Raw genomic sequence first — 13,351 nt, 5'->3', positions numbered from 1 at the left:
ATGGATCAAAAACCAAAAAACAACCATATGCTGCCTCCAGAAGACACATCTCAGCTCCAAAGACAAATATAGACTACGAGTGAAAGGGTGGAAAATGATATTTCAAGCAAATGGCATTCAGAGAAAAGCAGGAGTAAGCAGTACTAATATCAGATGAAATAGATTTCAAAATAAAAAAGGTAAAGAAAGATACTGAGGGACATTTCATAATGATAAAGGGAATCATGCACCAAGAACACATAACACTTAGTATTATATGCTCCAATACTGAGAGCCCCAAATATGTTAAGCAATTACTAGCAGAACTAAAGAGAGAAACAAACCAAAATATCATCATAGTAGGGGACCTAAATACCTCACTGTTGGATATGGATAGATAATCCAAAAAGATAATCAATAAGGAAATCACATCCTTAAATAACACATTAAACCAACTAGACATAATAGTCATTTATAGAGCCTTCCATCACAAAACCACTGCTTATGCATTCTTCTCTAGAGCACATGGAACATTCTCAAGAATCGACCACATACTGGGACACAGAGCCTCAACAAATATAAGAGAGTTGAAATCATACCAATCATATTCTCTGATCATGTTTTGAAACTAGAGATCAACTGCAAAGAGAAATTAGGAAGAACCACAAACACATGGAGATTAAAGAACATGCTACTGAAGAACAACTGGGTCAGAGAAGAATTAAAATAGAGATCAAAGGATAAATAGAAATGAATGATAATGATAGTACAACATATCAAAACTTTTGGGACATGGCAAATGCATTCATAACAGGAAAATTCATATCATTACAGGACTATCTCCAAAAACAAGAATGAGCCCAAATAAACAACCTAACGCTTCATCTTAAAAAACTAGAAAAGGAAGAACAAATAAAGCCTAAAGTCAGCAGATGGAAAGAAATAATCAAAATTAGAGTAGAAATAAATGAAATAGAACACAAACAAACAAACAAACAAAAAAAACAGAAAAAATAAATGCAACCAAGAGCTGGTTCTTTGTGAAGGTTAATAAAGTTGAGAAGTAATGGCTAGACTCACTAAAGAAAAAAGAGAAAGGACACGAATAAACAAAATCAGGGATGAAAGAGGGGAAATTACGACTGACATTGCAGAAGTACGTAGGATCATGCAAGAATACTATGAAAAAGTATATAACACCAAATTTAATAACCTAGAAGAAATGGACTAGTACTTAGAATAATACAATCTTCCTAGACTGAATCAAGAAGAACTAGAAAATCTAAATAGACCAATCAGCAGTATGGAAATGGAAATAATCATAAAAAAACTATCAAAAAGTAAAAGTCCAGGATCAGATGCCTTCACCAGTGAATTCTACCAAACATTCAAAAAAGATTTAATACCTATTCTCCTCAAACTCTTCCATACAATCGAAGACGAGGCAATACTTCCCAACTTATTTTATGAGGCCAACATTACTCTGATACCACAACCTGGTAAAGATAACACAAAAAAAGAAAACTACAGACCAATATCTCTCATGAACACAGATGCAAAACTCCTAAATAAGATACTAGCGAACCGAATACAGAAACATATTTAAAATATTATACACCACGATCGAATTGGCTTCATCTCTGGGGCACAGGGATGGTTTAACATGCACAAATCGATTAATGTGATACACCACATAAACAAATTAAAAAATAAGAATTATATGATCATATCAATAGATGTAGAAAAAACCTTCGACAAGATACAGCATTCATTTATGATCGAAACGCTTAACAAAATCAGTACAAAAGAGAAGTACCTTCACATTATAAAGGCCATCTATGACAAACCCTCAGCTAACATTATACTTAAAGGTGAAAAACTAAAAACCATTCTTCTAAGGTCAGGAACAAGGCAAGTTTTTCCACTATCGTCACTGTTATTCAGTATAACATTGGAGGTCCTAGCCCGTGCAATCAGATAAGAGAGAGATATAAAAGGTGTCCAAATAGGAAACAAAGAAGTCAAACTGTCACTATTTGCGGATGACATGATTCTCTATATAGAAATCTCTAAAGACTCCACAAGAACTCTAGTAGAAACAATAAGCAAATACAGTAAAGTCTCTGGATACAAAGTCGACGTTCAAAAATCCATGGTGTTCTTATACTCTAATAATGAACCGTCAGAAAAAAAAATGCAAAAAATAATTCCTTTTTCAATTGCAATAAAAAGAATAACATACCTAGGAAGAAATTTAAGAAAACGTGAAGGACATATATAATGAAAACTACAAGACCCTATTAAAAGAAATCGAAGATGATACAAAGAAATGGAAAGATATTCCGTGTTCTTGGATTGGAATAATCAATCTAGTTAAAATGACCATATTACCTAAAGCATTATACAGATTTATTACAATATGCATCAAAATCCTATCGGCTTTTTGTAAAGAAATGGAACGAAAATCATCAGATTTGTATGGAAGCACAAAAGACCTCGAGTCACCTAAGCCATCCTGAGGAAAAAGAGCGAGGCTCGAGGAATCACTTTGCCTGACTTTATATTATACTGCAAAGCGACAGTAAACAAAAACGGCTTGTTATTGGCAGCAAAATTGACACACAGACCAGTGGAACAGAATCGAGAGTCCAGAAGTAAACTCATATTTATATGGACAAATAATTTTTGACAAAAAAGATAAAAACATACAGTGGAAAAAGGAAAGCCTCTTCAATAAATGGTGCTGGGAAAACTGGAAAGCTACCTGCAAAGCAATGAAACTAGACTGTTTTTGTCACCACACAGCAAACTTAACTCAAAGTGGATTAAGGACCTGAATATAAGACCTGAAACAATACAATGCACAGAAGTAAACATAGGAACTAAACTCAGGGACCTTGGACTTAAAGAGGATTTTATGAATTTGACCTCAAAAGCAAGGGATTTAAAAGCTAAAATAAATGAATGGGACTACATCAAACTAAAAAACTTCTGCTCAGCAAAAGAAATCTTCAACAAGGTAAAGAGCAACCATCCAAATGGGAAAATATATTTCCAATCAACACCTCTGATAAGGGCCTTATATCCAAAATATACAAAGAACTCATACAACTCAATAACAACAAAAAATGAATTATCCAATCAAAAAATTGGCAGTGGACCTGAACAGACACTTCTCCCTAGAGGACATACAAACGGCCAACAAATATATGAAAAGATGCTCAACATAGCTAGCTGTTAGAGAAATGCAAATCAAAACCACAATGAGATATCATCTCACACCCGTTAGAATAGCTATAATCAACAGGACAAGTAATAACAAATGTTGGAGAGGATGTGGAGATAAAGGAACCCTCATACACTGCTGGTAGGACTGCAAATTGGTACAGCCACTATGGAAAACAGTATGGAGGTTCCTCGAAAAAGTAAGAACTGATCTACCATGATCCGGCAATCCCTCTACTGGGCATTTACCCCAAAGACTTGAAAACCCATATCCAAAAAGATATTTGCACAGCGATATTCATAGAAGCATTATTCACAGTGGCCAGGACATGGAAGCAACTAAAGTGTCCTACGATAGATGACTGGATAAAGAAGCTGTGGTATATATATATACAATGGAATATTATTCAGCCATAAGAAGAGATGAAATACTGCCATTTGCAACAACATGGATGCACCTCGAGATAATCATGCTAAGCGAAATAAGCCAGATAGAAAAAGTTGAAAATCACATGATATCACTTATATGTGGGATACAAACCTAAAAGCAACAAACGAGTAGGACAAACAAACGGAGACTCATGGACATGAACTATGGAGTATTGGTTACCAGAGCGTAGGGAGTGGGTGAGGAGAGGGGATGTAGATGTGGTAAAGGAGGTCAAATATAGCGGGGTACGAAGAGGTTGCAGTGGGTAAAGGGGATCAAAAATATGGTAGTTGAAGGATACTGGACTTTGGGTGGTAAATACACAATAGAATGCACAGATATCAAATTATATTGTACACTTGAAAATTATATAATTGTATTAACCAATGATAGCCCAATAAACTTAATTTGAAAAAAAAAAACAGAATGCAATAGCCAGGAACCTTGGGACAATTACAAAACTGTAACATACATGTAATGGGAATACCAGGAGGAGTAGAGAGTTAAGAAGAGAAAAAATATTTGAATAAATAATGACTGAAAATTTTCCAAAATTAATGACAGATACCAAACCACAAATCTAAGAGGCTTAGAGAACACCAAGAATGATAAATGCCAAAAAATCTACACATAGGCATATGTGCAGATTCAAGCTGCAGAAAATCAAGACAAAAAAAAAAATCAAGAAAAATGCCAGAGGGAGGGAAGAAATATCTACGTAAAGGGGAACAAAGATAAAAATTACATCAGACTTCTCTTCAGAAACCATGCAAGCAGAGGAGCAGAGTGAAATATTTAGTGTTGAAAGGAAAAAAAAAAAACCCATCATCCTAGAATTCTGTATCCAGCAAAATGATCCTTTAAACACAACGAGGAAATAAAGACTTTCTCAGACAAACAAAACTGAAGGAATTTGTCACCAAGAGGGATGAGTTGCAAGATATCAAAAGAAGTTCTTCAGAGAGAAAGAAAATAATATAGGTCATGAACTCTGACCTACATAAAGAATGATAAAAAGGAATAAATGAAGGTAAAATAAAATCATTATTATTCTTATTCTAAAAAACAAACAAACAAACAAAAAACCAGGCTATAAAGTTTTATGAGAGTACATATAAAAAACCCAAAGAAGAGGAGATATTTGTTTGGAGACTGTTGTCAATCCATAATAGGTCAAACCTATTCATAGATGGAAAACTACTGAAACCTATGCAAATGATTACCTCTGCCTTGTGGTATTGATAAGTGAAGAAACTCTTGCCTTGAGGGGAATCAGAGGGAGCTCTCTCTCTTCATTTCTAAAGTTTTCCAAACAAAGTTCTTGAGACCTTAATGCTTCCCAAGAATCTTCTAAAGATCATCCCTTTATCTATTTGGCTCATCACTAGCTGAAATATCTATAAACAGTTGTTTTTCAACACTTTAGTGAGCTCCTGTTATCTAAGTTGAAGGTGGTAAATCACAGAAGACAAGAGCCAGATTACTTGAGTTAAATTTTTGGGCTCTACCCTTATTAGCTGTGTTAACTTGGATACGTTTTCTCATTTGCCAAATGGGGAGGATGATAATAATGATTCCTATCTCATAACATTCTTGTGAGTATGAAACAGAATGAAATCTATGTAAATGCCTGGCATGTAGTAGATACTAATATCTTTGTTTTTCCTTTAGAATTGCCATTTTTTTCTTTTCAGATACTTTGACCCCTCCTAATTTGCATATCTATTCTCTTCTTACTTTTAGAGGGCCTTGTATTTAACTCCCATCCTTCTTTCTGCTTTTAATACATCACTTTGGTCCCATGACCTAGACTTTTCCTGGTTCTATAAGGAAAACTGTCAGTTAATTTGTGCAGATGATAATGGGGGTAATTATTTCTAAATCCCACATAACAAATTTGTATTTAACAGGGACTTAGGGAGAATCAATAGTTTAACCACAAGCAATGATACATTTAGTGGGAACTACAGGCACAGTGGCAGACCAATGGGATTGAGAATTGGAGACAGAGGGTCCTTATAGCATCTTGCACATCACACTCTGTCTACTAGGTATCTGCTAATTACAGCCTTTCTATACTCCTTTTGCCCTCATATATAGTTTCCTTATGATAGCCTCTTCTGAAATGTACTTACTCAATCTGAGGTAGCAATGAGCAGAGACATATAAATGGAAACTCTCATCACATTGTCACTTTATGTCCAAGAGGTGATAGTGGGACAGTCTAGTTGGCATTTGGAGTACATATCTTGAATGCTGACACCCTTTGTAGATCCTTGGGGGAGAATTATTGCCAGAGGGGACTCTGGCTAGTATCTGTCATCTACATAAACCTAGTTTTCACAGTGAGCTCATAGAGGAGGGTCTTGGCACTTTACTTAAAACTAAAAACACAAATTGTCCCTCTGTAATGTTTTCTATAACCTGTAAACAAAATTTTAAACTTTTTAGACATCAAGTTTCTTTTATGTTCTCTTGTTAATATCAAATAATTCACTGAAACCTTTGCACACAAGCTAAAAAAAAAAACAACCCGAGGGCCCATCAGTTCTCCATGAGAAGTCAATTGTCCCTGAGGGCATATTCTACTTAAAGAAATAATCCATTTCTCACTTTCTGGCACATGATTGGACATGCTGGCAAAGGAGTGGTCAGTTTTGTGTACAAGTAACTGGTGAGTGAACTACCAAACTTCTATCTTTCAACCTAATTGGAAGAAAGGTCCATTTGAATTACTAATGTGCTGATTATGGAATATTTGAAAGGATATGTAGTTTTTACTGCTTATATATACATGTATAAGTAATATATATGTGTGTGTATGTGTGTGTGTTTTTTTCCAGACTACCTGTACCCAGAATTGTTCTGCTGAACTTGCTATAACAAATACATGGCTATTTAATAAGTAATATAATTTATATACAAATAATCCTTATGATTTACTAAAGTCTTAAAAACAGTTCGTTTTCTTAAGTAGGTTAAAAGTCTTCCTTATTATCTTATTTACTAATTTTTATAAGCAATTTCTTGATGAGCAATTGATAAAATAAACAATTAACAATTCTAAAGTGGTTAGCACTAATAAAGTTTAATTATAGGTTCTTGAAATGAGATAGTTTCTCACACTGTGATAAAGCTCCAAGCCATAAAGCTCTCTTTATGTGAGTAATGAAGTAGCTTGTTATGAGTATGATATTTTAAGGGTAGCCATTTGGAGACTAGGACACCTAAAAGCCATTATAAGAATGTTCCTGAGAGTCATAAATAGATAACTTTAAGTTGGATGCATGCGCCTATTGACTAAATATTCTGAACAAATGTCTGTCTAAATGACAGCAACAAAAATGTTTCTGTGAATAAATCCTTTTTCACAAGGAAAAGATTTTACCTAGTGGTCTTGTTTCCCAGGTCTCAGAGTACATTAAGAAGCCCTTGGAGAGCAGCCTGGTGATCAGTGCTTAAGGTTAAATCATTATAGTTATAAAGACACCAAGGGGAATTGGTTAGGCTGACCATGCTTGTCAATCAGTTACAGCCACTAGTAAAATAGGCAGTCTAGGAAGGACATATTTAAAATAAACGTTTTAATGTGGCTGAATTCCATATTTCTGGAAGAAACCTTTTGACACCTTCATTTCTAAAATATTTTGAGGCTGCCTTGGAAAAACAGCCTAAGCGTTCTGTGGCTCCTTTATAATCTGTATCATCTCACTGAATTTTGAAGCTGGTTTTATAAATGAAATTAGATGAAGGCTAGAAAATTTTCCACATGACCAGGGTTTATTAGTACAGGGATAGAAGAGAAATTTGGTTTGATTTAAGTGGGGAGTAGAGAAAATAATTATCACCAATGATTGTTTGAGAGACAGACAGAAGGAAGATGGGCTTACGAATATTGTATCACCTGAGCCCAAGTTTCACTAATGGCTAGAAGTCAGTTTTTGGCCTCCACACGATCAGAAACAATATTGACCTACCTTCCATCTTGCCGGCTGATGGTAAACCCATAATCACTGTGGTGCAAGAAACTAACATTCACCCCTACTAGAGGGGTTCCATCTATGGCCACCACTTGGCCTCGAATCACACAAACACGCCTGCAACACAAGACCAAAGGCAAATATAAAAGCATGTTGAAACTAGATTCTAGAAACCAAGTAGGTGAAACTTTGGAAAACACGGTCAAGTATAACAAAGAAAACAATTTCACCAACTGGTAGTGACTACCAATAACATTTTGGCAGGGTATGTTATGTTTTTACTCATCAAAATTGAGATTATGCTTGATATAGTTCTGCATCCTGATATTTTAAGTTAACAGTATACTATTGACATTGTCTAATGTAATTAGAAATTCCTTAATACAGTATTTCGTTATTATATAAAATAGCCTTAAAATAGTATTCCTTAATGTGTTTAAGCCATTCCCTATTTTAGGACACTTCATTGTTTCTTATTTTTTTCTACACTGAATTTCTTATTATTAACTTGGGAGAGCATCCTAGTTATGACAGTATATTTTTCTGTTATTAAAATTAAAATTCATTACATTACTTAATACATAAATATATTGTAGATACGACTAAAGCCCCTGCTGACCGCCTCCCTCCCAGTTCCTGGTCTTCTCCTCAGAATTAATTAGCAATCTCATTTTGTTATGTGCCTTTTTTATGCATTTACATACATAGATGTGAATATTGTTGTTTCTTTATACATATTGCCAAATTGCTTTTTTGGGAATATTTTTTTTTAAGTATACTTAATTGGGTGAATTTTAAGAGTTAAAGTCTGCAAAAGAGACATAGTCTCTTGCTGTAGTACCCTATTTCTCTTGCCTAATTGAAATAAAAGATTTCAGGAGGTTTTCCTTTAAACAGATGAGTTTAATCCTTATCAAAGAATGGGATTCTATTAAACTAGCCCTTAAACAGGGATTTCACCCAGGGACACTGTCCACTGAAACATGTATACTTTCATCTCTAGCTTGACCAACAATTTGTAAAAAATTTCAGGAACTTGGCATGTAAGAGAGCTCAGTGGCAAATCCCAACAAAGATTTTTCACTGCTCTGCTGTTTGGGGGGTGTGTGTGGCAGGGGATGGGGGGGGTAGTTTTTCACCAGAGTCCAGTCCTAATCTTGGAAGCCCTGAGCTCTAGAATATGCATTTTATAGCTGGAGCTGTAGGGTTGAGGAAGTTTGGGCAAGGTCAATGATTTTTCCTAGGGCATCAATGTCAGGTTTTTCACTAAGTGGGATTCAGGGTACCCAGGGAAGCTAAATCTTGGATTAAGAAGGGCCATGTTATTAGGGAAATCATGACTTTGCAAAGTAACCATAATAATTCCACCCTGGTATTAGACATTCTTCAAACAGAATCAGCAAGTCAAGGCCATGTATGTATGTAAAGACTCATGGCTACAAAGATCATTTAAATGAGAAAAAAAATCTCTGAAAAAGTAAAAGACAGTTACCAGTCAAAGCTTGTTTTATATGCTATAGCCAATAAACTTCACTACTAAATGGTATTGCAATCAGAGGAACTGGATATGTTATGCTAATAGGATTTATCCTGCATTACCTAAGGCCTTCCCCCAACACAAACTATAAACCATTACGCAATGTAAGCTAGTGTAATTGTTGCTATTAATGTTTTTGTGTATTGAGGTCTCAGACTAACATTCTTAGTTCTGATATAAATCAGTGACTTTCTTCTTTCCAATGAGCTATTTTATGAAAGTCACAGTTCCAAATGGCACAGAAATGCATATTGACACTTGCTTTGTCTTGTCTGAGTCCCCCAATTCTCTTTTGGGGAGATTTTAAAATCTCATTAGTTTTAAGAGAGAAGACATTTGAAAGTCATTGAGTTCTGGATTTTGAACTAATCCTGATAGATCTGGTCCCAGGTTTTAATTCCAATGTAACAAGAAATGAAAATAAAAGGCTGTCTTTAGTTTTATACAGTAACATTTGAAGGTCTTTACAAAGCAAAATTTGATAAACTGAGTATAGATTAAGTATAAACAAGCTGAGAAAATCTCCTGCAAACTATATAGGGATTGGAGCCAAAAAGGCTAAGAAGAGACTGCGTGTTAGTGAGGCCAAACCATTGAAAATCAGTTAAACACTGCCCTAAGTACTGATGGTAGGGAGGTCATTATGAATTTGTCAAGGTTCTACCAGTTAGCAAGGCGGCCTTTGCAACTATAATGCCCACCACCCAAGTGATTGCTGATTACCTATTGGCAAGGCAATTCTACACTCACTCAGTTTATTTGTTCACATTAATCTAGACATTGTGTCTTCCTACAGCTTTACTAGGCTCAATTATTTTTGCTTTTATTTTGTCAAGCCTAGTTGGCATTATTTGCTGATATTTTATGACAGACACAGACCTGTTTCTTCTCTTTGTTGCTCTTTTATTTCCTATACAGTTTATATTTATGAAGGATCCAGGCTGGTGAGTGAAATTCTCATAAAAGTCATCATTATTCTGTGCATTTCTCTTATATTTCTCTCTTCTTTCATTTTGTATCTCATTCTGAGTAGACTTGTCTTTTTATTCTTCTGCTCTTTAATATTCCTCATATTTTATGAAACACAGAGATTTGTGTGATAACAACTCATCAAAGTCATCATTATTCACGACATTGTCTACCTGTTCTCATTCATTTCACTCTTCGTCACTCATAAATAATGTGCAGACTTGTCTTTCAACTCCTACTTTTTTTATTCCTTATATTTCATGAGCCACACCAACTTACAGCATATGATAAAGCCCCATAAAACTTATTATTCTACATTTATCAGCATCAAACTCTCTTTGTAATGTATTAGATTTTAAGTGTTCTAAAATTCCCTGTTTCTTGCTGCATTTGCTTCCATTATTTACACACCCCAAGTCATCCATTTTTCACAAAAATAACTTAGCTCCTTTTATTCCTAGATTACTAGTACTTACTACAATCTTTGACCAACATCAGTCATCCTGTGTCAGTGTAAGTTGTCTAAATTTTGGGACAGTATTAAAGTAGTCTTCTTAAATTTGCAGTAATATTGACTGGCACTGTAAACAGAAACCTAGAGAAAAATTCTTCTCAGGAAAACTCTCCATTTCAAAGAGAAAGCTGGAGTCCGCTTGCATCCCCTGGTTACTCCAGCCCCAGATAGCCATTAGGAAGCTTTCATAAACAGTCTTGCGAGTATGGTATATTGTGTCACTTCAAATCAACTACCACTTTGTGAACACCCAGCTTCTAAACTAATTTTTTTTCAAAATTGTGGGTAGTAGCCTTGTATCTGCTTTATTTTTCCTGATTCACATGCCACTAAAATGTAGTTTCTCCTCCATTTATATAATTTGTTCAGATTATGCTTCCCATATCCAAGGCAGCCTGTATAATTCATCTTTTTCCTAGCTTAGATCCTTGCTGAAGTGAGGTGAGTATGTGGGGGTGTGTTTTTGGTAGTACCACATTCCTATTTCCTGAGCATTTTCTCATTTCCCATTGTGATACCTCCATGTTGCAGAGGCTCTGAATTCTTCAAATTGTCATCTAAATGAAGCAGCCATACTTGGCATGTCCTTGGTCTGTCTTGGGGAAACATCTTGAGCTCTTAAAGTTTTGGTGCTTCAGACTACCCTCAACATGAGTCAGAATCCTTCAAGGATCTGGCTTTTTTTCTGAAATGTTTTTTCAGTTAAATAATATACAGAACTCTTCTGAACTTTTCAAACCAGATGATAGAAGCTACTGTCTGGGCTGTCATGAAGCTGATCTTGTACATGTATACAGCAGGTAAGTACCCAGTGTGACTGTATTTTGTGTTGGTGTGTGTGTATGTTTGTGCATTCTTAATGGCATTCCATCTTTCCCCGGGGCTCTCCTTTTTAGATTCAGACGTGGATGGGATGTTTTGCTTTCTTGAATCTTTAAAAACAAGAGCCTCTTCCTGTCGTTGTGGATTATAGCAAGATAACTTGAACTTAGATGGACATGTCCAATGTGACTTTAAAAACATGCATGGGGAAAAATCACCCCTCACAAGTGTCTCTTTTCCTGTTCCTTGGAGGATACAGGTTGCTGCCAAGCTGTCTACTTGCTGTCACTTTTCTAAAGAAGCAACCCCGGAGGAATTGCTTTTCTCTTTAACTAAATGCTGAATCTTCTTGGTGTTTGGTGTTTGATCTGAGGGTCAGGGCATCATGAGAAATGCAAGTCAGAATACACTTTACTGAGAGCCTTATTCAACTAACAAGCTGTTTGTTAGACAGTTCTGATGCAGAAGGTCTAATTCATTCTATATTTGATATTTTCATGGCATAGTCAATTATCCCTAGCCTTCAATAGACTCTTGGTTTCATTCTTCTCTTTTCTCGTTTGCCATATTTTTTGTTCTGTGTCAAATTTCCAATATTCATTCAACACTGCAGGCAAAAGCATTGACCTCAAGCACAAAAGTTGGTTTGTAAAACAAGGCTGAAAACTAAATTTCTTAAAGAAGATGTAATTTACAGTATTGTATTTCTGATTAAAATCTTTTGTAAAGAAAATGAGGTTCAGGGCTAGGGAAGTTACAGCTATTTGCTTTTGTTACTAACAGGAGCATAAACATCCTTGGAAGGGTAACACTCAAAATTCAAGACCTGGGCAGCAGGAGATCTAGCATCAGGTGGACAGGTTAGGTAGTTTTCTCCATAGAAACAGATGAAAGCCTTTCCACATCTGACAGCTCTTGTCAATAGATAGCATTGAGAAGGACTGGGCTGGAAAAGGCCATGTGACTCCTCTGCTCACTAGTGTTGGAATCGTGCCCTGAAAATTCCTCTATGAGTTGTCATTTGGTTCAAGTCTCCAAGGGACAGAAACCTGCTGCATATAAAGTATGGTTTGATGGTTCTCCTGACATCTTCTGTGGGCTTATTATTATATCCAGAGTTGTAGATTGTGTCATTTGGGCTAAAGCACTGCAGCTTCTGAGGGCCCTATTGGAATGCAAATATCTCTGAGTGGCTGGGACGAAAGGGCTTATGATATTCTCTTATCCCCTACCGAAATGCAATAAATAAAGGATCTTCTCTTTACTGTGTAATTTCGGGGCTGGTGTCAGTCCTCAGTCCTTTCTCCTTATCTTTCTCTCCTATAGACCACTGGGTCTCAAACTTGATCATGCACCAGATCACATGGAAGTTTTGATAAAACAGACCGCTGGGCCCTACATCCAGAGTTACTGAATTTTGAGAACCACTGCTTTAGGTAAAGCAAGACCAGTACATAGCCAATTAATGTGTAGGAACTGACGAGGAAGGCATGGGAGCGTAAACCATGTAAAGGCAAGTGAGTCATCAATTTTATTATTATGAAATCTGTGAGGCATTGTAGGGAGCTAAAGCTCCCAAAATTCAAAGGAGTGCATGGATTATCTCGAGAGGCCTGCTTGCATATAAAAGGGAAAAGGCTGGTTCTGAGGAATTCCAGGAAGAAGAAGATTAAGAATAGAAACAGGGAGTGTCGAAGGGAGTGTCGAAGGGAGTTTTGATTGTACCTTGATCTTCAAGATGTTACTTTAATTATGTTATCTTGGGATACACAAAGGAACAGATTATGTATAAAAAGGAGCATAAGAAATAAACTCGGTGAGACAGTTGTGAGATCTGTTCTCTCTCCTGCACCCTGTCTGTCTTCTCTTTTTTCTCAGTCCCCGCTCCCCCATTC

General features: G+C 35.9%; 1 protein-coding gene across 3 annotated transcripts in view; it reads right to left on the bottom strand.

Moving 5' to 3' along the window:
* The window catches only part of TENM1 (teneurin transmembrane protein 1), a 745,224-nt gene that overhangs the window by 208,299 nt on the left and 523,574 nt on the right, over positions 1 to 13,351 (bottom strand). For all 3 annotated transcript variants that reach the window (XM_011378218.2, XM_011378219.2, XM_011378220.2), the window contains exon 16: positions 7,612 to 7,731. In XM_011378218.2, coding sequence (XP_011376520.1) covers positions 7,612 to 7,731 — 120 coding nt within the window. The remainder of the gene's footprint in view (positions 1 to 7,611; positions 7,732 to 13,351) is intronic.

Source organism: Pteropus vampyrus, unplaced genomic scaffold, assembly GCF_000151845.1.
Source record: "Pteropus vampyrus isolate Shadow unplaced genomic scaffold, Pvam_2.0 Scaffold335, whole genome shotgun sequence".
NCBI classification, from domain to species: Eukaryota; Metazoa; Chordata; class Mammalia; order Chiroptera; family Pteropodidae; genus Pteropus; species Pteropus vampyrus.
The sequence above is the reverse complement of the archived record's forward strand: the minus strand, read 5'-3'. Positions and strand labels throughout refer to the sequence as shown.